General features: G+C 43.9%; 1 protein-coding gene across 1 annotated transcript; it reads left to right on the top strand.

Moving 5' to 3' along the window:
* Window positions 1-1,673: 1,673 nt before the first annotated feature.
* Window positions 1,674-23,842, top strand: LOC113584006 (seizure 6-like protein). The gene is given in 18 exon segments (XM_027020687.2): window positions 1,674-2,291; window positions 12,210-12,677; window positions 13,091-13,233; window positions 14,069-14,264; window positions 15,002-15,187; window positions 15,296-15,467; window positions 15,553-15,722; window positions 15,845-16,039; window positions 16,880-17,018; window positions 17,171-17,328; window positions 17,331-17,366; window positions 18,449-18,643; window positions 21,349-21,540; window positions 21,726-21,920; window positions 22,017-22,052; window positions 22,238-22,352; window positions 22,609-22,714; window positions 22,968-23,842. Coding segments are annotated over 18 exon segments (2,817 nt in total). The 5' UTR covers window positions 1,674-2,206; the 3' UTR covers window positions 22,998-23,842.
* Window positions 23,843-24,038: the final 196 nt, after the last annotated feature.

The following is a 24,038-nucleotide window of genomic DNA, read 5'->3' as shown; positions in this document are numbered from 1 at the left end:
GCCAGCCCAGCCAGCAGGTACTTCCTCCCTCCGCGCTGCCCATTGTCCCAGCTGCCCTGCACACTTTAGCTCCAGCCTCCTGTTTCATGCTCTCCAGAGGGAACTGCCTCTAGCTCACCATGTTCCCTGATCTGCTGCACCATGCCCATGGGGTGCTGCCTCTGCCATGCCCAGGACACATGCCACTGCGCATGTGAACCTGCCATGCCCTGCAACGCTCCCACAATGTGCACATCTCCCACCCACCAACACCCCAAGGCCCCCTCCTCTTGCCAGCCTTTCTGTCTGCCCGTGTTCTACTTTCTCACTTTTTTGTGCCCTGTATCAGTGTCCATTCCTTTTCCCATAGTTCCCCTTGGTATGCATGTCTCTGTCTGTCCCTGTGCCTGACAATCTTTGTCCCTGTTCCTAGATCTGTTTTCCTACAGTTCCTCACCTATTTTTGTCATTTTACGTCATGTTCAGTCCCTGACAGGTACTTCAGGACAGGTACTTCCTGTCCTGTTTTCCTCTTGTTTACCCCCCAGGTCTCATTCCTGTCATGTGTGCCTTGGCTCTTCTTCCTGCTTCTGGCCCAGTCTCAGTCTGTGTTTAGTGTTTTCTGTTGGATGGGGGGGAGGGGTATTGTGATACTCTGGCGCTGATGTGCTGGAGAAAAATCACCTTGAGGTTCAACAGACTTACCAAACAGAGAATGTGAACATTATCAGCATATGAGTCATCAGACTTGTCATGAATCTATAGATAACTGTGCCATGAACCTAAAAAGAGATACAGTTAAAAAATACATCATACAGCAGTTTTAAGTATACCAGTGGTAAACCAGCATGAGAAGTATCAAATTTTATCTTTAAATGGCATGTTGAAGACAGTGCACTGACAGCCCCAGCACTATGAGATGTACCTCAGTGATCGTGCTGGTATGTGCAGACCCATGTGGCCTGAATGAACACGGATTATCCTCATCAAGGCCTTGTTGACGCAGCGGTCTGAGCTAAACATTAGACCCCACCGTACAGCCTCATTGTCAGAGTAACCAGTGAATAGTAAAGGTCTCAGTAGAATGGGCATGAATTAATTTTAACTTCCTGTTTTAGCACAAAAACAGTCTTTGGTCTTTTTGTTTGTTCTGTTTCAGCACCACGGACAGGTAACTGCTCCATATGTTGGGCACGTGAGGGCAGAAATGTTAATTTCTGCTTCATTTTCTCATTGAATGAGTTCCTTGAGATGATGAGGCATGTTCTCAGCACTCTTGGAGATATTAACAGTACTTGCCAGACAAAGCACTGTGATTCAGTATTTCAACAAGTCATTTTAAAAACAACCTTCTTTTCTAGCCAGCAGATGATGAGAAATAAGGGTCTGAGCACAACTGATGCCTCAAAAGCTCTACTCTTTTAGGTGTTCTCCTACCCACAGACTGACTTCTCACGCAGTAGAGATCAGCCCCTTGGTTTGTTGCCAGTACGGACCATGGCTGCATTGTCTCGCGAAGTGGCCTTTCCTTGCTCTGCACTCACCGTGCATAACAAGAGCTTTTTCACAGCGGGTGAGCGCAAGACACGGAGAGCGTGACACAAGCTCGTGCTGTGCCGTGACTAGACTTTAGCTCGCCGTGATTGGTCAGAATATTATGCCCAGCCCTGGCTAATGGGCGGTGGTTCTAGTTACTTCCATTTGTATTTGGTGACGCTAAAGTAATAAAGTTTCGTATTTTCATTATTCAGTGTGAAATCTTTGTGAGTTTGAGAATTTGGGGTAATATGAGTTAAAGTTTAAAGGAGAACCGGAGGCTGGTTTTTGTTTTTGTTCTTCTTCCTCTTCTTTCAATGCCCCTTTATAAAAAATAGAGTTGCGCATAAAACAAAAAAAACTGCTCACCAGCAGTTATGATACAGTAACTGAAAACAGCTTTAGACCTGCTGAAAGCAACATAGCAAGAGGGCATCAGCAACTTTTATTAGAGGCGGGCGGGGGTGAGCGAGTATGCTGTGAGCCACACTGCGGAGTTCCAGCAAGGGAAGAGATGACTCGGTAGTGGTAGAGCGGATACCGAAAATCCAAAGCACTTGGGAACACGAGACATCGACAGCGCCTGCTTGGTTAACCTCGACGACTACATCCGACTTGTTCCACGAAGCTGTATACTGGACTTCGTGGTTCTTGTGCGGTTTTTGGGGCAGCAGCCCTTTGGACTGTTATCATGCAGACTACACGCTCAGTTGAAAGTCGTGCCCTGTGCGCCGTGCTATGGATGGGTATTCTGTGGAGAGTAATCTTGACACAAGGTAATGTTCCTCTCAGCCTGTATTAAAATGACGGTCCACTGTTCGAGCCTCTGAGGAGATGCCCTTGACTTTGAGTCACGTTCTTGTAGCTATTGTGCCACGCGCATAGCCTTCCTTACCATGGTGACTTCGGAAACTTTGATTTCACTATTTGCTTCCAATTGAATTATTCTGCGACAAAATTATTTTGTTTTAGGATGTTTTCCGTGCAAGTTCTGTGCGTAAATCTATACGGTGGACCCGACATGTGGAATTCATATAAGCTAGCGCACAGATTTTTATAGGTGTCGTATGCGAATTTCTGTCAATGTCTGATGTTTTGAACAGTTAAGATTTGAGATGTGCTACTTCTGGTGTTTCAGGGAGAACGGGGGGACCTAGATAATGTTGAAAAACCAGTATGTGGGGCTGTTTTGTTCTGCTGCATGATAACGCGTATCAACAAAAGAAAACACTGCGGGAGATGTTGTCTGCGTGCCTGTGTACAAGTGAATATGTATAAATCAGCTTCCCCATATAACGGCGCGCTACTGAGTCAAACAAGGGCAGTTTTTGTGCGGTCGTCGGTAGTTAATCTTGATCAAATCGGAGGTTTAATTTTATGGCATAGACTACACGTCGGGGTTGAAAGGGAAAGAGCAGCGTTCCTTTCCTTTCAATAAAAACGTGACTGAGGAATTGTTGAAGCTGTAGCAACAGTGCCAGTAGACATTACAGTGTTTTTAGATCATTCTATGTGGCTATTTACATCACCAATAAATTATTCAGGCAAAATCATATGAATGTGTGTTATTCATACAGACAACGCAAGACACGTGTGAGTCCGCTTAATATGGTACATAGGCCTAGTGTTAGATTATTCATAAATGCATCGGCTACACTGATAAAGTGGCATAAATACAAGAAACGCATATGTGCCCAACTCTGCATCAGATCCTTAATTTAACCGTCACTCGATTTTCAATGTAAAGCAGTAGTTGTATCGCGGAAGTCATATTTCAGTAAGAAAATATTACGGACTTGTAGTGGATAACTGACCTAACCATTTGCTCCAGTTTATGAAGACAGAGTAATATATGCAGTACAAGTGGAAGATATAAGAATGTCACGATAAATTAATTGATTAGACTGGCACAGGACAATTGGGAAATGAAACGAAAACCGAAAATATGTGAGATTTAACAGCCGCCACACTGACTAGGCAAACGGTGGGATAGCACGTGGGCCAGCAGCGTCGCCTGAGATAACGTCTCATTCTACAAGCGTCTCACATGCAGTTTGCTTTGCAGCAGCGCGGGCAGCAACGCATGTCTGATTCCTTGATCCTGGTGTGCGGACGAGCGCGCACCTGTTGGTGGAGTAATGTCTCTAACAACACACAGAACATGAAGGCCCAGTTTCAGAACCAAGCGTCTGATTGTTTTGTTTTGTGATTTTTTTTCTTTCTTTGAAGCCAAAATATGTGTAAAAACGACTGTCAATCGTCACGACATCTGTGCTAAATCTAGTTAAATTGTATATTTCTGCTCCATCTCTTGTGATAGACAATTCGGCACTCGGAAAATCAGCTAGAATTGCTCCTCTCATCACATCACTTCTCAGCAGCATCCTGAGATGCCACTGTGTCTGATACCCTGGGCTAAATCAGAAGAGAGAGGCTGAGGGTATGTAGGCAAGGGAATGTCTGGAAAGAAAATAGACTGATTGGAAACCAGGAAAAAACAGATAGGAAAAAACAAGCAAGATGGCAATACAGATTTTTAAGAGATTTAGGACAAACATTGTGTTGTTTTGAGGAACAGGCACGTGAGATTGGCTGCATGTAATACAGGTGTGAGGGGGGCTTGGTCATTAGGTAAGAACTAAGGGGCTGAAATAGGTGTGTTGCTTGTGGTTCCTACTCCTTGTTCTTAACATAAAAGGAAAACAAACATTAACTCATTAAATCCTTCGAGAGCATGCATGTTCAGTATATAGGAGCATACTTTAATCCTCCTAATGTGTTGCTGGACTAGTGACATAGCGACTTTTAGAACAACCAGTGCATAAATGAACCCTAAGCTGCCAGCCAGAACACACAGGTTTGACTTCCATTTTATCCAACATCACAACCAAGGTCACAACGTTTATAACGTTGATGTGAACGTGAATGTTTATAACATTCAACACTGGAACGTCTCACAGGTCAAGGATTGCGTTCAATCCTTGTTATGGCCCCCACAGTGGGTTGGCAGGTCCCACATTTAGAACGTCTTGGAAAATTCTCTCTGTTGTGTTCTCATCAAACATGCACAGCTTGGGTTTGAAGCCCTGAGGCTTCCCAAAAGTGAAAGGGCTCTGAGATGTCTTCCGCCCTGCCCATGGGGCACTTCTGCAATCCAGGACCCCCCTTTGACTCCAATTCTCTATCCCTTTAGCCTAGCTCTTGATCCTTGGAACAGTTCCCTTAGTCACCACGGATGGGTGAGAATGTCTTGTGTATCTGCATTCTGGTCTTACAATGTCAAGAGAAAACGAGGGAATAAAGAGAATGCATCATGATGGCTGATTTTTAAATGATAAAATATATTATTAAAGCTGCCAGAAGTGCAAAAATGAACTAATGACTGAAAGTTAAAGAGGTTAAATGAATTTGATTTTTTTTTTAAATATGCCTTTGACAGCTCAGCCTTATTATGACACTGTGTTAACACACTGTGCTGTGTCAGGTTCGGCATCCCCAGGTCAGCTACAAGAATGGGCTAATTCCAGATCTCCAGGCAACTGTCAAAATTCTTAAAATTCCCATCTGCCATTATAAAACGGCATTACTTATTGTTAAGGTATTTTCTGGCACAAACAGGAATGGCAAAGATGAGGCAAAGCTCAATATCACAATTTAAAGGGAAAAAAAAGAAGTCTGACAATGGATTTGATGGGCATCGTCTCAGCAGGCGCCACGTCCTGCGTGATCCCAGTAGCCTGTCACATTTAGCATGGTAGCTGGAACTTTGAATACTGGATCTTAGCTTACAAAGCTCAGATCAGCATCTGTATAACTGAAATCAAATTCAGTTTTAATCAGTGATGACATACTGATGAATTTGCCCCTCCACTTACCTTGATAGGAAGCCTCATGGACAAAATCCTTTTTTATTTAAAGTGAAGCATTGTCATTGTTACTGCACACATGCATCAACTCTACCAAGTGAGAAGCTCACTTAGTGATGAGGACAGAACGACTCGTGACAGGTTGAGTCAAAGAAAAGTGAAACTGCATTTCATATTACTGGCAGTTTGAGGAATTATAGCAGGGCCGTATGAAAGTGTATAATATAGATAATAGTAGTGAACTCTCTCTCTCGCACAAGAGATTTCAATTCAATGCATTCTAGAAGATCTGTACCACACAGTTATGTCATGGAGGTTTATTCTAATATGACAGTGTCAGCTCAGGCAGATGGAATGGATTGGTGAAAATCATGCACCATCTGTCTAGCACATGACACTTTGATTTCATCCGGAGCATTTAACATGCTTAATATTTCAATTTCCCTTTGCTTCAAAGCAGGGGCCAAGAGTTTGCACCCCGTGATTCTTCCCAATTCATTGCCTTCCTTTGAGAAACCCACCGACACCCATTGATGTGTCCTCTGTTTGCAGATATACCAAAGTGCCACATGTCCTATGACAAACATAAATCAGTTCAAGGCTTGTTGGTAGCATCCTGATCTCAGAGGGAGAGTGTCAGTTGTAACACTGGCACGCAGCTCATCAGCCAAATGGCATTTCATTTACATCTTTTGACTGGGTTACTAAGCACTAGGGCTTAGTGTCGGTGGACATTCTAGGACATCTTCATCTCAAAATAACAAAGAGTATTTTTAGAGAATATTTAAGCTTGACTAAATGTTTCTTGTGGTGACTTTTAAGTCCTTATTCTACCCTCTTGTGTTTCATTAATGTGAAGAATTCCACAAAATTGTGATACTGCACACAAAAACACAGTAGGCTACTGAACCTGAGGAATATTTCACAAAGGAAAAAAATAATTTACAACAAAGAAATCTTTAAGAGTGTACAGTGATAGATTTTATAGCTGAATGAATGAGATGATGACATTGAGGTCATAAAAAGAAAGCTATGAGGGGTCTGAACAGGCCTGACGGGGGGATCTGTGCCGCTTCTGGCTGTGCTCACATGCAAGTCCTGCTGAGAAGCTGAATGAATGATTGGCGTAGTGTGGAGGCTCCTTGGCACGTCTGCCCATGGCAAGCTCAGTTCTCTGATGTGGGCAGCAGTCATTGAAACACTGCTCACACATCTCCCTACTTCATATCCACGTAAGGAGGTGAGCACAGAAGACAGCATGGGGTGGGGGGGAGGGCAGAACGCCCCACTCTTAGACGCCCTACTGCCGCGTTCTGCTGCGGTTATGAAAGCACTGTGTGATTATGGCATCACCAAGACAATAAGATTTGTCTTGTGCTAAAGATGTTGAAGTGTTTGTGTGCTCAGTGTGCCCAGAGAAACTGTATAAAGATTTCAAGGTTGTTCAGTAACGTTATATGGACTTCAGAGTTGTGCAAAACTATTAATAAATCAAAAAGTAAATGTTTTAAAGGCTGCATTAATTGTGAATGGTGCGTACTTTGAAAATGGGTTGTCATGGCAATACGAATATCAACACCGGGAGTCTTTCCAGAGAGGGAGAGAGAGCTCAGATCATCTATCTCAGTGCCGATCTACTTGATCCTCTTGTTCATGTAAGTTAAACGAACCCTGGAGAGGAAAGAATCACAAGGATATTACCTTTTGATCTGTCACTGCTTTTTGTTCAGAGCACAAGTGGTTAATGAGGTGTTCTCAGTGTTACTGAATCACGGATGGCGTTATTCATTGTATGTCACCTTAGGGAACGACGTAATCACAAAAACGACATTCAGAGAGGGGAGGCTGGGGTCAGCGAGGAGATGAAAGGCAGACGGGTGCCCAGCTGTCGGAGCAGGCTGCTTACACCTGCGAGGCTGGAGAGAGGAGCCTGGGCGAGGAGCTGGCAGTCCATGCCATCTGCTTCGCCCGGCTACCCACAGCAGTGCCATCCTCAAGAGTTCAGCTGCAGCCAGCCAGCCAGAGCCATGAGCTCTGCCCAAAAAGTGCACACTCCCACCAGGCACTGGGGGTTTTCACCCATATAACACAGGAAATTACAAGTCGCAAATTTGTGTATATTTTTAATTATTTAATAAAAATACTGAAACCTTTCCGCTTGTAGACTTAAGGCTTCCATGTCCAAGTCTGTTATTTGGTCGCTTGGTGTGTTTAAAGTCATAAACCTGCTTTCCACCCTAGTTTAGTGGGCTGGAGATTTTCACTGTAACCCCAATTACTGGCTTACATTGATTGGTCCTGAGAGGCAGTGGAAGCCATTGAAAGGCTTTGCCATCTGTCTCATTGGACCAAGATTGGCACATCTCATTTTGCACACCCACATGCACTTAAACCACTGCAGTCACCAACAGACTTGACTACACATACCTACTGAACGCACGTCACAACTGAGCTGTGCTTCGAACATATTACTGACGCCGTTGATTTCGTCCCCGGTCAGGAGAACAAGGCCAAAAAGCATCGATCCAGCGATGACAACACGAGAGCACTTTGGCTGAAGATGATTTGTGCTGAGGCTCGTACTGTGGGAATTGATGGTTCTATTTTAGAGCAGTGGGAGCATGGTCCTTCAGATGACATGGTGCGGACATGCTGCCTGAGTGGCACGGCATCGACCGCACAGCGCGCCTGTCTGTGCTGCCCTCATTAGCCCTCACTGGAAATCATTAAACATGCTCATGTGCTTTCTCTCTCTCTCTTTCTCTCTCTCTCTTTCTACATCTATTGCCCCTGGTGTGCTGGGTTTCTCTACAGCGATAAGCGCCATGGTTGCCGGTGTGCTCGCATCACACACGCTCATCTGATGAGGTAGATGCAGGAATTAGCAGTCCTGCGCAGGACTCCTCAGCGAGGTGATCTCAGTCACAGAGAGGTACTAATGAAAAAGTAGGGTCACATGGAAAGCGTACATGTAATTGTCATGGAGAGATGTTATTGTAGGATGGGGGAGAATGCAGTGACCTCTGCAGAATGTGTGTGTGTGTGTGTCAGCTTGATCACACTGAGGCAACACGTGTTATTTGAGTGGATATGAGATATGTGGAATGAGATATCTTGTTTTCCACAGTAGTGAGTAGTTTTAGTTTTAAGCACCCAGGTGGAAATGGGAAGCCACTCAGTCGCAAACAGCACAACATGTCAACGAATCTCTTGTAGATTACCTGTAGTAGACCTGTTTACATTTAAAACAAATACCTCTGCCATCTTTATCTCTTATGAAGTTGTTGCTGTATTTCTCTTTCAAAGTGACACTATGGAAAAGAGTTAATTTTATGTAGAATGTTTTAGTAATTACTGCAGATGGCCTTGCAGGTCGGAATTTGCACTGTTTGTGACTGTTGTCTCCAGAAAGGAGGCAGGTCCTCCCCTGAGCTTATAAAACCACATTATTAAGCAAAGTGTATGAATATTCAGTTCACACAACCATTAACTGTAGAGTGTGTTCAGAATTACACAGTGCAATTCTTAATCTACTGTCACACACTCACACATCTCAACACGCTGGCACCCAAAACACACATTCCATCCACACACACCTCACTGACACCTTTAATGAGTCAGCACCCAGTCATGGTGCTAAACTGTGATAATGGAATGCTGTGACAAGAAGAGACTGTGTGGAGCACAGAGGTTGTGCCAGAGGGAAAAAAAAATACCGTTTCTTTAACAAGCCAGTCAAATGAAGCCATTTATTTCATTTAAAGAAATGCTGGTTTTTAAGACGTTAAATACGTGCCCATTTTGTGTCAATTTGTGTAAATTGGCTGGCATCTATTCAAGAGCAAAGCAACTCTCCCAAAATAAATAAATTAATACAAATATTAAATTAAAAAATGGCCTGTTACAGCGATCCAATTCCCACCCTGTGCCAATAGGTCCGTGACGGAGAGCCCGGACAGCTGTTAAGCATGGGGACGCACGTGGCACAGTCTTGGGGGGCATTCCGCTGCAGATTTGTTAGTTCCCTTCTGTCAGCGTCATATAACGAAAGAAATCTCCCTCTGCACGTGGGGTTGAATGTGGAATGATTCTGCTGAAAATAACTACTTTTGCATTTCAGGGAACATATAGAAGAACAGAGTTTAATAGACTTTATAGGACCAGGACATCTGCTGTCTGTATGCTTTTGTAGCCCCTTAACAAGGGATATTTGCAGTTGGTTCAACATCTCCAACACCCCCGTTTTATGGGTGTAGGCTGTGTTTACGATCTATTCTTCTCCTGTTTTCGTAGCCCTTAAACTGAATGGATTCCACGTGTCATTCCTGCAGATTTGTGACTAACACAGATGATGTTGGGATTAGGTTTTGCATCGATTCGGGTACTGATATATATATTTTTGTATTACCTTCTCCTATGTTGGCCATTTACCGAAAGCGACTGCTTCGCCTCTGCAGAGGGGAAGACGGTCTGAGTCATAATCCAACAGCGGGGGAGCAGGAGCGGAGAGAAACACAACCATGAGACGAGAACAAGGGCACAGAACAGCACACGGTTGCGTTGAAAAAGGTTTAACACAATGACAGGCCGAGGATTCATTCTTCAGTCGGCGCATGGCTGGGTAGCGGGTGTGCAGGACTGCAGGTGTGAGCCTGTGCAGATTGGGGCTTTGAGCTGGATGCTGCAGGCCTTCATTACCTCCTGCTTTTGGATGAGTGCTCGCTCTTCCTGCTGTTCTCAGGGCTGACTCAGCCATGCAAATGGGTCTTCTTGACAAGTGCAATTTCAAATGAGATAGAATAGTTTGTTCGTCTTTCCACATAGAGGAGGATATTAGTCGCCATAATGATTTTTATGACTCCAGTTATTGAGGTTTTGTCAGTAGAGTCAGGACCCGGGCAGGAATTCCACCAGTCTTCCTCCCCTCGCGCGTTATTTGGATAGCACTCCCATGGCCATCGTTGGGTGGCTGTCTTGCTCTACTCTCCTCTGGGATGCTGAAAGGTGTGAATAATGACTCAAATCTTAAGTAGCCACAACCTACCCAGTGCGAGAAGCAAGTGGAGTGTCAAATCAGATTGCATTCAGTTTTTCTGACCCACTTGCTAAAAATAAGTAAGAACAAGAGTGTGAAACAGGCAGTCGGATGGAGGGGAATGCTGAGGGGAAGGACCGGAGAGCAAACGCGCTGCGGATGGCTGTGCACATGTCTGTAGGCAAGCACATGGCAGAAAACAGGCACATTCTGTTTCCAACTAAGACTTCTCAGTGTTGTGACAGAATATAATGAGCCAGGCCTTAAAATAAGAACATGAGTGCTTTATTTTTGTTACATTTTTTACATTTTTGCTTTTGTATAAGCAACTAATCTCACAATTTAAAGTGATTAATTATAATGGTTAGCTTGGAGGAACAGTACCAGAACAGCTATATGATTTAGTCGCTTTAGGACAGAGAATGTGACCTTTTGTTGTACTTTTTATGAAACATCAATAAAAAACAAAGGGATGTATCTTCTTTTTAATGAATAGGGTTATTTAATTTTTATTTTGTTTATTAAGTTTACATGATTAGAGCAATTGCACTGAGCTGCAAAAAACACAATTTCTTGGAACCTCCTTAAAATGAATTCTACTTAATTTTTAAAGTACTGTCTTTCAATAACAATGTATGATGGTAATGTATAGTACAATAATAGAATATGCAGTTGTTATTACTAAGACACAACACCCCACATAATCACTTCAATACAACAGGCTCAGTTCTTACTGGTTCACCTCATATCTAGATACTAAAAGCTGTCACCAGACAGTCTTTCCCATCTGAGACCAACTGCGTCTTTTTTTTGAGAGTATTTAATTGATGAGTCTCTTACTTTCTCACCTTGAGTTATGATAATGATTAATCTTAAATAGCTAATATGGCAGAGAAGTTCTCGTTTGACTATTGTAAGTGCTATTGTGCTGTTTGTGTATGTGTTTCATATATATATATATATATATATATATATATATATATATATATATATATATATATATATATATATATATATATATATATATATACAAACACACACACACACACACACACACACACACCACACACACACACACACACACACAGACTATCTATATTTCTATCTATATATCATTGTAATCAACGGTGGTTTCTGTTATATAATTCTGCTCTTATATTTTTTCCCTTTCCTGCAGTGCAGAAAGAACAGGCATGTCTAATAACACTGATCTAGTTCAGTACAGCTGCTGTGGCATTCTCCCCTTCCTTCCTCTTTACAGCTGTGATCTCTAGTCATGTAAGGAAGATTATTCCTACTTCATTCACTTCTTATCAGCCAAAAAATGAGCTGTTTAGATGTTGTGTAGCAGCTGGCTGTGGGCTGGCATGCAGGAAACCTAGTATGGAATATTAGCATGCGTGGGAACCCGTGTCCATCTTTTTTCCCGCGACATGCTCAATTTGTGCTTCAATCCCTTCCTTCCATAAAAGAGTGTAGGCCTGAATTAGAGAGATGCAGCAAGAGAAAGGACGCAGTAATAAGGAGCTTTTCGTGGAGAGCTGGACACCCTTTGGACGCCCCCTCCCTCACCAGCTCCTGTCGGCTTAGCTTCTTTGAGCATGTGAACCAAACTGCGCTGCCACACTGTTTGCTGAACTGCATTTCAAAAATAAGATAATTCTGCGATTTACCTGATGTTATTATAAGGCTGGTGAGGACACAACAGTGAGGATGTAGTCTGTCTTTGGTGTCATTTCAAACAACCATATACATGTCATGCTATCATCAACCTCCTCACCTCTCTCTTCTAGATGAAGCTCCAACTCCTCCCCCCACCTCCCCTCCTGTGGTCCAGGGTGCAGCTCCGCAGGAAGGCACCAGTGAGGCTGTCTCCATGGGACAGGAGCTCTTGGAGTCTGTCTTGGCCCATAAGGACCAGCTGCTGGCTCAGAAGGGCATGGAGCTGCCCACGGCGCTGCCTGCTGACCTGCTCCCTATGCTGGGGAAGAGCCTGGGGTCCAGACCCCCAGCCGGAGCTCTGTCTCCAGAACAGCAGCACCTCCTGAGGAAGATACTGCCTGCACATGGTGGGGCTCCCCACATGACCCAGCCCCTAGCTGCTCTTACTGGTCTTATTGAGGTGCCCAAAGCCACAGCGATGCATGGCTCAGTCAGACTTGCCACATTGCCTCAGGAGGCTGACAGTGGTGCGCTCTCTGCCGGGACTGTGGTCACCACGGCTACGGCCACAGGACGTGAGCCAGGTGCTCTCCCCTCAGGTAGGCAAACCTTCAGAGCAGCTTCTAATCAGGATGAATTTTCAGTCAAGCTGACATTATTAGAACTTGTACGTTAGCTGTAGTACATAAATGAAAGCTTTTGAATGTGCTGGATGTTGCGTGGGCCTATCTAGCATTATTGCTGGACAGAAAGTATGAGACACAAACAAGACTTGTTGCATAAATAATCACAGTGAGGGAAACTGAATTAGACATTTTCAAGCTTGTTTAATATCTTTAGTCTCTTTACATCTCTTACAGCTCTTCATCCTTTTCTTAGACCAGTCCTCCATATTCTCACCACAACATTTGATTAAAACCTAATTTTCTACTGGGCTTTCCTTAAATTCCTTAAATAAACCAGGCCATTTTGTTTGAATGTTGAACACTGAATGGCCTCTATCTTCTCTCAGCTGTGTCCGAGATGCTTGGTGTGAGCTTCTCAGACCCCGAGGGCTACATCGATTCAGCAGCTGATCCTCCTCTCCCAGACGGCACGTTCCTGCGCTGCTCATACACAGTGAGCGTGTACATGGGCTACGGCGTGGAACTGCAGGTATGCAAAAGCACATTTCCGGATTGTTCTGCTTTTTCTTCCGATGTGGTCTTTTCATACCTTATGCTGTAAGTTTCTGGTTTACACCATTAAAATTCAAATGTTCTGAATGTTCCTTTATCACTATCAAGTTTGTTCTTTGTCTCAATTTTAGAAATTGTAATTGAATAAGCACGATTTAATTACACATAATCAATTTTATTTCTCTCAAATTTATTATAGGGATTTCAACCAAAATATCATATCCTGTAACAGTATGCAGTTCTACATCACAGTGATTCATTATGGCCCACTGGGAAATTCAGTGAGAACAGTGAGGTTGGATTCCAGCAAGCTTTTGCTTTCTGATCGATCAGATTTCCCCAATGGACCACAGAGATCTTGACTACAGGTGTTGCAACTAGTGAAACCCACAATAACAGGTTGAAGGTGACCTCCACTGGTCATTGAAGGTACTGCGTGCTGTGACGCACAGCAGTGTAGAGCTGCTGCCACACAAACAGATGTTAGTGAGAGGCGCTAACCTGCCGCCTGCCAACCTGCTTTAATCCCATGTCTTTCTCACGGCAACAAAATCTCCAATTATCTCTCTAATCCGGAGCCCCAGTGGGGAGAACCCTGCTTATGCCATTAATGATCACGGCGGTTAATCTACTGTGCACCAAGATAGTGAAACTGGATCACTAAAAAAAATTATATTTGCTCACCAAAGAATGGTGTGTGAGTTAATATTAGTATTGTCAACCACTTTATTAATTTCCATGATGTCTGTAATACAGATCATATAGGTATTTATTAAGTACAGAAAATTCCTTTGTTTTCTTCATCATTGTAGGTCAAAAGTGTTAATTTGTCTGAAGGTGAGGAGTTGTCGATCAGAGGGGTTGATGAGGGCGGGGATCTACTGGTGCTGGCTAATCACACACTGCTGGTGGAGGGGCAGGTGATTCGCAGCCCAAGCAACACCATCTCGGTCTTCTACCGCTCCTCACCTGAGGGTGGTGTAGGCACATTCCAGCTTCATTACCAGGGTGAGTCCATAGTACGTAGAGATGTTCCACATAGTGTTTCAGAACGTAGAGAAGTTCCAGAGTGGTTCAGTACATAGAGAAGTTCCACAAAGTTGTTCAGTATGTAGAGAAGTTCCACAGAGTGGTTCAGTACATAGAGAAGTTCCAGAGTGGTTCATTATGTAGAGAAGTTCCACATAGTTGTTTAGCAAGTAGAGAAGCTGCACAGAGTTGTAGAGAAGTTCCATAGAGTTGTTCAGTATGTAGAAAAGTTCCACAAAGTTGTTCAGTACATAGAGAAGTTCCACAGAGTGGTTCAGTACATAGAAAAGTTCCAAAGAGTGGTTCAGTACATAGAGAAGTTCCAGAGTGGTTCAGTACATAGAGAAGTTTCACAAAGTTGTTAAAGTTACATTGTGTCTGAACTTTTAATTGCATCATTTCCCAGTTGGTTAATTTGGTTAATTATCTGTCTGATAGGATCTGTTGTGTCCATTAGCTGTGCAGTGTACTCTTAGATTCACTCATGAGGATAATTTCCAAGGACCACTGAGGTCTTTCTTATAGTGTCATTTACACCGGTTTGTTTTAAACAGTGGCTTACAAGAGAGACTTCTCATCCAATTAATCTTGTTGTGCTCATCAGGGTCCCATAAGATTTTCTGTAATTACATTAGAAGATGCATATAGATATGGGTATTGGTTGTTATTTATTATTATTATATTATATTATTAATGATTATCTTTCTTTTCTTCAGTGTTCCGTCTGAGCTGTGCCTTGCCCCGCCGGCCTCACTTTGGTGAAGTGTCTGTACTGGATCTGCACCCAGGAGGCACTGCACATTTCTCCTGCCACATGGGCTACCATCTGCAGGGGGCATCCACACTCACTTGCCTCAACGCTTCCCTGCCCATCTGGAGCCAGCAGGAGCCCAGCTGCAGAGGTGAGGGTCAGGACAGGCCTCGACCAGTACACTGGACGAAACAAAAGTCAGTGCAACCCTCTGGATTACAGGTTTTTATAAACGAGACCCAACCGTTTCCCTCTCCAGCTCTGTGTGGAGGTATGGTGAAGAATGCCACCGTAGGCAGAGTGCTGTCTCCTTCACCTCATCCAGGGCCCAACAACACCCTGGACCGCAGCTGCTCCTGGTCCTTGGAGGCCCCCAACAGACAGAGACTACATCTTCACCTGGAGAGGATGGTCCTGGGCCACACAGACAGGTCAGTGCCAGTGTGTCTGCCTGGGCTTGTTTTTCTGCTCGTGTCTCTGCTGTAGATTCAAACTCTGCATCTCTGCTCTGTTCAGGCTGGTTTTGTGGAGTGGCCTCGATGCTGGCTCTGTCGTCCTGTTCGACTCTGCTCGAGGGGGTCCAATCCCTTTTGAGGGAGTCATCAGTGAAGGTCCAGCAGTCAGGGTGCAGTTCATAACGGACCAGCCGAACCAACACAACACTGGGTTCAGCATCCGCTACGAGGGTACGCTTCCCAAGTCACACATACCCCGTTACGGTAAATGGGGACCAGTAAAACCAGTAAAACCATAAATGATAGTAGAATCCCAATCACTCAGCTTCCACTCTCCCAACCCACCTGTACAGCTTTTGAGAAGGGCCACTGTTATGAGCCCTACATTCAGAACGGAAACTTCAGCACCACAGATACATCCTACAGCGTGGGCACCATGGTGCAGTTTAGTTGTGACGCGGGTCACTCGCTGGAACAGGGTCCTCCAGTCATCGAGTGCATCAACACACGAGACCCCTACTGGAACGACACCGAACCCCTGTGTAAAGGTATTCAGCATGCAGCGCGCCGTGTCTGCAGCAAATGTGAATGTTGAATCCAAGTGATAATCTGCACTTACTCCCATGAAACTAATTACCAATTATTTCCCATTTGCTCTGCATGTAAGATTAGCTGTTCATTTTCTGAATATTTATCATCTCATCCCACAAGCAAATCATCTTCAGTCTTTTCAGCATTATTCTTTAAATATCATGCTTTACACACACACACATATATATAGTTACTTTTTGCCAATAGTAAGTAGATCGTTACAAAGGACGGAGTAACTAAATGTCTTGTTTTATATGGTAGTGAAGATATTGATATTGAATAAAGATTTGGATGGGAGGCAAAGGAGAGATAGTTGCAGATTAATCATTACTGGGCTAATGGAAGCAAAATGGAATTAATCATAATTATCTCAGGCTCTGGTAGTTGACCTCAGTTAGCCTCATTATACACAGCACAGTGAGCCATTACTTAGGCTTAATCAAGGAAACCAAATTGCAGTCTAGAGTCTCACAAGAAAACCCAACTGAAGAATTAAGAGCATGAGCCATTCACTAGTAAAGGGCTTGAAGTGGAACTGGATGTATTCTGTCTTTGACAAGTCTGTTGTCATTGGATTAATGACAATCAGTAAAACTCATATGTCTGAAGAGACAGACTGTTCCAAACTAGTGGAAATACAAAGCTACTCAGAGAGACATTTTTTAATGTTTTTTTGCCCCACCAAGAGCTGGGTGAATTGCCAGAAAAAGATGATAATTGAGACAGTAGCAGTGTAGAAGTGATGAGTGGTGTGTTTAGTGAGCATGCTCAGTAGTGCTGGTGCCGTGTCTGCACAGCACTCTGTGGTGGAGACCTCACTGGGCCAAGCGGCGTGGTCCTGTCCCCGAACTGGCCCGAGTGGTACGGCGAGGGCGAAGACTGCACCTGGCGGATCCACGTCGGCGAAGACAAGCGCGTCCTTCTGGATGTGCAGCTGTGAGTTTCTGCTCTCTCCTCTCACCAGTTCTAAGCCCAGCATGCTGCCTGGCTCAACACTGTGATTACTGATGTTTTCGAGTTTTGGCATAAGATACTGGGAGTTACTGACCCGCCTGTTCACACCTTGCGTTCTGGCTCTCTTTATCCAGGCTGAATCTTAGTGACAGTGACATGCTGACCATTCTGGACGGGGAGGAGGTGACCACACGCATCCTGGGCCAGTATGTGGGGGGCATCAGCCCGTTCAAGCTGTCCTCATCCACGCCGGACCTCACCATCACGTTCCATTCTGACCCAGCTGGCTTGGTGTTGGCAAAGGGGAGGGCTTCGTCATCAACTACATGGGTAAGAGGATCGTGATTAAATGGCTGTGGAAGAGAACTGTGCTCATGAGAGAGGCAAGCAGCACTCACCATCACTGTCTTATTCAGGGGAAGGTTGTAGGCTTTTAGGGAGACCCTTAATAGCTACTTTTGTCGGTACTTTAAATTAAGTATTGAGCTTTTGAATCATGACATTTTTTGCATACAGTTTTATCCAGAGTAACTTACATAGAAGTATCAGTACGACAGTCTGTGTGTTCCTTAGCAATCGAACCCATGACTAATACACATAAATCCTTCTTATTTTCAGTGGCACAACATGAATTAAAAGTATTTGGCACCAGACTAGAACACACAAGAAAGTCACGTCAGAATCACTGTTATTTGCTGTGAAGTGTTTTGGACCCCTCACAGTTCCCCAGCTGGGCTGTCTCCCATTTCATTTCACCGTTCTTTCTCTGTCTATTTCTTATCTTCTACTGTCTGCATCCTCTCATCTCTGCCCTCATTCTCTCACATTGGATTTTTGTCCCACTCTCATGGGACATGGAAGCTCGAGTGTCTTCATGCAGGTATCCAAGCACAGAACTGCTGTGAATGGCTTATGCTAGCCACTCCCTCTCATACACAGACCCAGTCAGTTTAATTTTCCTCATCAGAAAGTACAGAGACCTTTGGCTACCGGTTTCCACTGTATCTAGACAACAAAGCCAATTTAAATGACATTAGTACTAATCCTGTATCCTAGAAGAGCAAAATGTAAGTTAAAACCTGTAATAGCTATAACTCTGTCTGTCATTTTAGAATCGAATGAAATGAAATGAAAATGAAAAATTCATTTATTGCTGTTTGGTGGGGAAATGCTGGTTTGCCCTTGAGGTTTGCCTGATGGGTCTAACTTTTACTGAAGTTTTTGCTTTTAATTTTAAATCATATCTGAAATTTGAATGCACAATCACAGTCATGCCTTACAGTGCAAAGTAGTTTGTGCTTCTCTGGCTTTTCACCATGCAGATCTATGCATACTTCCTCTTTCAGTGGTCCATCCAAGCACTAGAATTTGTTACTAGTCCAGTCCTAAGGATCCATTTCCTCTGGATTCAGAGGTCTCCCGAAACGATTCCTGCCCGGACCTGCCAGAGATCCAGAACGGCTGGAAGACCACCTCCCACACGGCACTGGTGCGGGGTGCTCGGATCACCTACCAGTGTGACCCGGGTTATGACCTGGTGGGGAAAGAGACCCTGACGTGTCAGCTGGACCTGATCTGGAGCAACCAGCCCCCCTTCTGTGAGAAAAGTGAGTCCAGAGGAGCAGAGAAATAGATTAAATCCACAAGTAATTAGACAGTGATGCCATTTCTATGGTTTTACCTCTGTGATACAGCACACTGGTTTTAACATGAAAGAAGGACTAGTGGCATGAATTGCAGAAAAGTGGGTCAGGGACAGGTGATGTCTGTGAGTCTGAGACAGGTGATGTCTATGAGTCAGGGACAGGTGATGCCTGTGGGTCAGGGAGAGGTGATGTCTGTGGGTCTGAGACAGGTGAGGTCTTTGGGTCAGGGACAGGTGATATCTATGGGTCAGGGACAGGTGATGTCTAAGTCAGGGACAGGTGTTGTCTGTGGGTCAGGGACAGGTGATGTTTGTGGTTCAGGGACAGGTGATGTTTGTGGGTCTGAGACAGGTGATGTCTATGGGTCAGGGACAGGTAATGTCTGGGTCTGAGACAGGTGATGTCTATGGGTCAGGGACAGGTGTTGTCTGAGTCAGGGACAGGTGCTGTCTATGGGTCAGGGACAGGTGATGTCTATGGGTCAGGGACAGGTGATGTCTGAGTCAGGGACAGGTGTTGTCTGTGGGTTAGGGACAGGTGATGTCTATGGGTCAGGGACAGGTGATGTCTATGGGTCACAGTCAGGTGATGTCTGTGTCAGAGACAGGTGATGTCTATGGGTCAGGGAGAGGTGTTGTCTGTGGATCAGGGACAGATGATATCTATGGGTCACAGTCAGGTGATGTCTGTGGGTCAGGGACAGGTGATGTCTGAGTCAGGGACAGGTGTTGTCTGTGGGTCAGGGACAGGTGATGTCTGTGGGTTTGAGACAGGTGATGTCTATGGGTCAGGGACAGGTGTTGTCTGTGGATCAGGGACAGGTGATGTCTATGGGTCACAGTCAGGTGATGTCTGTGTGTAAGGGACAGGTGTTGTCTGTGGATCAGGGACAGGTGATGTCTATGGGTCACAGTCAGGTGATGTCTGTGGGTCAGAGACAGGTGCTGTCTATGGGTCAGGGACAGGTGATGTCTGAGTCAGGGACAGGTGATGTCTGTGGGTCAGGGACAGGTTATGTCTATGGGTCAGGGACAGGTGATGTCTGTGGGTCTGAGACAGGTGATGTCTATGGTCAGGGACAGGTGTTGTCTGTGGATCAGGGACAGGTGATGTCTATGGGTCACAGTCAGGTGATGTCTGTATGTAAGGGACAGGTGATGTCTGTGGGTCTGAGACAGGTTATGTCTGTGGGTCAGGGACAGGTGATGTCTATGGGTCAGGGACAGGTAATGTCTGTGAGTCACAGTCAGGTGATGTCTGTGAGTCACAGTCAGGTGATGTCAGTCAAGGCCTAACACATCACCAGAACTGTTTTAATATACTACACCTCAAGAGACATGAAACAGACTTTGAAGACACATTGACATTCATTGTGTATATTCAGACTGAACTTAGCTGGTGGAAGTCATTACAGGAATAGCAGCACTGCTGAGCCTGTTCTGAGCCTGTTCCTTTCTAGGTCTGGAGCGGTCCATGGTGATGCAGGAGACAGAGGGAACATATTAAAAAACCTGTGAAACAGAAAGAAAAGACATTATTAAATCAAGCTAGTTGGTGATGGAATGTATTTAGGAAAATAGTCATGATGATGATGAAGATGATGATTGTATATGCTATTGTAATTATTGTACTGGCCACACGTTTAAAGGAGGAAGGGAAGCAAAAGAAGGGAAATCCTTTTCTGAATGTGGAGAGGTGTGTGTGTACAGCTCAGGCTGCAGCAGTCTAAGTGAATGACCTCTCTATATTGATTGTGGGGTCAAATGAGCCGTGGTAATATAGCCACTGGTTTTAATGATTCTTTCCTCATGAATGTAAATAACTTGAAATATCCATAAATTCAGGAGCACTAGAATTCTGGAGAGCTGAGTTAACAAAGCATAGTGAATCCCAACCTTTGGGACCATTCATTCATCTAACTCACAGTCAGGGGATGTCTGTGGATCACAGTCGGGTGATGTTTGTGAGTTATAGTCAGGTGATGTTTGTGGGTCACAGTTGGGTTTTGTCTGTGATTCACGGGTTATATCTGTGAGTTACAATCAGGTGATGTCTTTGGGTCACAGAATACAAGCAGGGATTTGCAACCAAATAATAAACGTAATAGTTTTATTCAAAAACTCTGCTAATCTGTCTATATATTTCAGGTTTCATTAGATGTGTAAAAAAGGCAGTGATCCCTATATGGATCATCTAAAATAGTTGTAAATATCTTCAAATTAAATATGATCTTATGCACTTTAAATTTATAGAGATTGTTTCATTTCAAATCCAATGTGTTGCAGTACAGAAAAAAAAAAAGACTTATGTCCTGTTCATCTTTCCATGATCTTGTGCATAAGGGTGGTTAATTGAATAGTTCTCTAAAAAACCTTTTCCACAATACACATGTTCCCATAATTGGGAAACTGTTTCAGTAATGTTGGTAAATAAATGGATTATACATCAGTATTTCTTAACTCAGCTCAACATTTCTCAAGTAATGTGCACATTACACACTCTTGTTTTGTTTGTTTTACCTCAGCTAATTCTCAATAATCATCACATTAGATAATAAGAAAAAGATTAGTTGGAGGAACTCAGGAGCTAATAGGACCCCTAGATTTGGGAAGTGAGCTCTAGTGAAGGTTGCGCCAGTTAAGTCCTGCTTGTCTCTTTCCTGGTAGTTATGTACTGTACGGACCCGGGCCATGTTGAGCACTCTGTACGGACGCTCTCTGACCCCAAACTGCTGGTGGGAACCACCATTCAGTACAGCTGCAACCTCGGTTACATCCTGCAGGGTGGCGCCACCTTGACCTGCTACGGCCGAGAGCCTGGGACCCCAGTGTGGACCTCTCGCCTGCCACGCTGTGTCTGTGAGCTTTGGAAACAGATTTCTTAATTTGAACTTGGACTTGGGTCATTTTAATTTTTACTGTTTCTTTAAATCATTTTTCCTTAACCTGTCTCTTAACACTGCTGGCAATATCTCCTGTATTAATGCCACATTTTTATTCTTATTCTTATTCTCTGGCTGCATCATTCTCACCCTCAACCCCAGCGGAGGAAGCGGTGTCCTGCGAGAATCCTGGTCTCCCAGACAACGGCTATCAGATCCTGTCTAAGAGGCTGTATTTGCCGGGAGAATCCCTGACCTTCATGTGCTACCAGGGCTATGAGCTCATTGGAGAGATCGCCATCAAGTGCATCCTGGGAAATCCCTCATTTTGGAGTGGCCCACTGCCCCTATGTAGAGGTAAGGTCGATCCTTCGCAGTATTCCAGAATATAAACAGCATTATTGTACTGTACTATTGATTTCTCTTTTTTGTTGTCCTTTTATCCAAATTTAGCCAATCATGAGTGCTCTGGTAACCATGCTTTAGAAGGCAAGTTCCATTATTGTCTCATTCCAGTTGAGCATTCCACCAGCCGCAGTGTTCATATGAGTCTATTTTTAACATTAGCTTCAGCTCAGAAGGCATGTGTTTATTTAATTATTTAATTAGGTCCTTTGGTCTTTTCTAATGTTGGATTTCTGTCTGTCTTTTCCTAATGTGTTGTGTTCTTCTAGTGGCGGAGGCTACAGCAGAGACGTCTCTGGATGGAGGAAGCTTGACTCTGGCCATATTCATATTAGTATTACTGCTGTCTGTCTTGCTGGGAGGGGCCTACATCTATATCACGAGGTCAGTATATATTTTTAATATATATATATATATATATATATATATATATATATATATATATATATATATATGTGTGTGTGTGTGTGTGTGTGTGTGTGTGTGTGTGTGTCTGTTGGTCTTGCCATATGAGAAATGAAACCACACATGTGACCTTAGGAAACCAAAAGTTTGTCTCTACAGGTTGAATGTATATACTTTGCCTGGAGCACTGTTAACCAAAGAATCAATACTGTTCCAATCTGCTGTCCTGATCTAGGTGTCGGTATCACTCCAACCTGCGCCTACCTCTCATGTACCCGCACCCATACAGCCAGATCACCGTGGAGACTGAGTTTGACAACCCCCTATATGAGACAGGAGGGGTGAGTAGAGTAAAGAACCACATTTAATGCCAAATTAAAAATTATTTTAAAGGAAAATGAAATGCTGACATAGCTGACATTAACTGAAAGTTATGGACAATAAATTAGCATGAACCCATTTACTTATTCTTATACAAAAAGCAGATGCTCTTATATCCCTTTGTAGAAGCCATTGTCCTTCTGAATACTTGTGGAGAGTTTTCTATTCCTATATTTGAAAGTGAGACATTTTTGTTTTGTTTGTATTTGGCAGGACACGAGAGAGTATGAGGTGTCAATATGAGGAGAGCTGATGCTGAGAAGGATCTCTCTGGAAGCCTTGAGAGGACGTGATGTAAATAGCTCCTGACACTTCCACTGCTGCACCACCTCCCCAACCTCCCAAATCTGAAGGATGCAATGCAGGCAGCCAAATCAGGGATATGAGAGCAAGAGAGGGCCAGAGAGAGAGTGAGAGTGAAACAAAGAGAGAAAGAAAGAGTGAGACAAAGATAGAGAGATGAGATAAGGAAAGGAGGTTGTTAGAGGAAGGCTGTGTGTAGCAGGGGTTGGAGAGGAGGTCAATCAAGTGACTGTGGTTTTAACATGTGATTTGAACATTATGCACTTATGGTAGGAGGTTCTTGGTCAACATGTGAAAGGGTGCACTTGCACACATGCCTGCATGTGTGCACTTGTGCACATGTGCATGCATGTGTGTGTGTGTACTGGAACAGAATAAAATATTTATGGTTTCAGGCGTGAGCAAGAGAAGACTTGTGGTAAGGCACATTGTCAGCAAGCCTCACTAAGCCAGTGTAATGAAGATCGCTGCACTGGAGGAACTGCTGTTCAGTTTCACCCCACGAGGCATGTGGACATTGTGTGTCTGTGTGTCTGTGTGCCCTGACTTCCTGCCTGCTGTCATTTCTAAGGCTTTCTACTCAGTTTGTAGTGCAGGTTTTAAGGTAGTATATTTCTCATGCAAGTGAAGTCATACAACAGTGAAGACCAGAAGATGTATTTATTTTGATGTATATGTTATAAGGTTTTCTGATGATTAATGTAAATTTGCTTTTGGAATTAAGATAATTTCCCTAAAGAAGTGTTGAAACCATGAAAATAAAACAATGGTAGAGTGTTTCATAACAAACGTGTGGAGATTCTTGTTTCTGTGAAGTAAATCATAGTTATGAGACTATAGTTGTTTATTCATTCCCTACTAAACATTACGGGTGGTTCTATCTGGATTTTACACTTCTGTGACTTGCTGAAACAGGAATGAAGAGTGGTTAATGTCCCGCCCACTTCCTGAAGTTGTTTATATTTTAAGTGAGCTAGTCAT

The sequence above is a fragment of the Electrophorus electricus genome, chromosome 17 (genome assembly GCF_013358815.1).
Source record: "Electrophorus electricus isolate fEleEle1 chromosome 17, fEleEle1.pri, whole genome shotgun sequence".
NCBI lineage: Eukaryota > Metazoa > Chordata > Actinopteri > Gymnotiformes > Gymnotidae > Electrophorus > Electrophorus electricus.
This window is presented reverse-complemented; position numbering and strand designations above follow the sequence as displayed.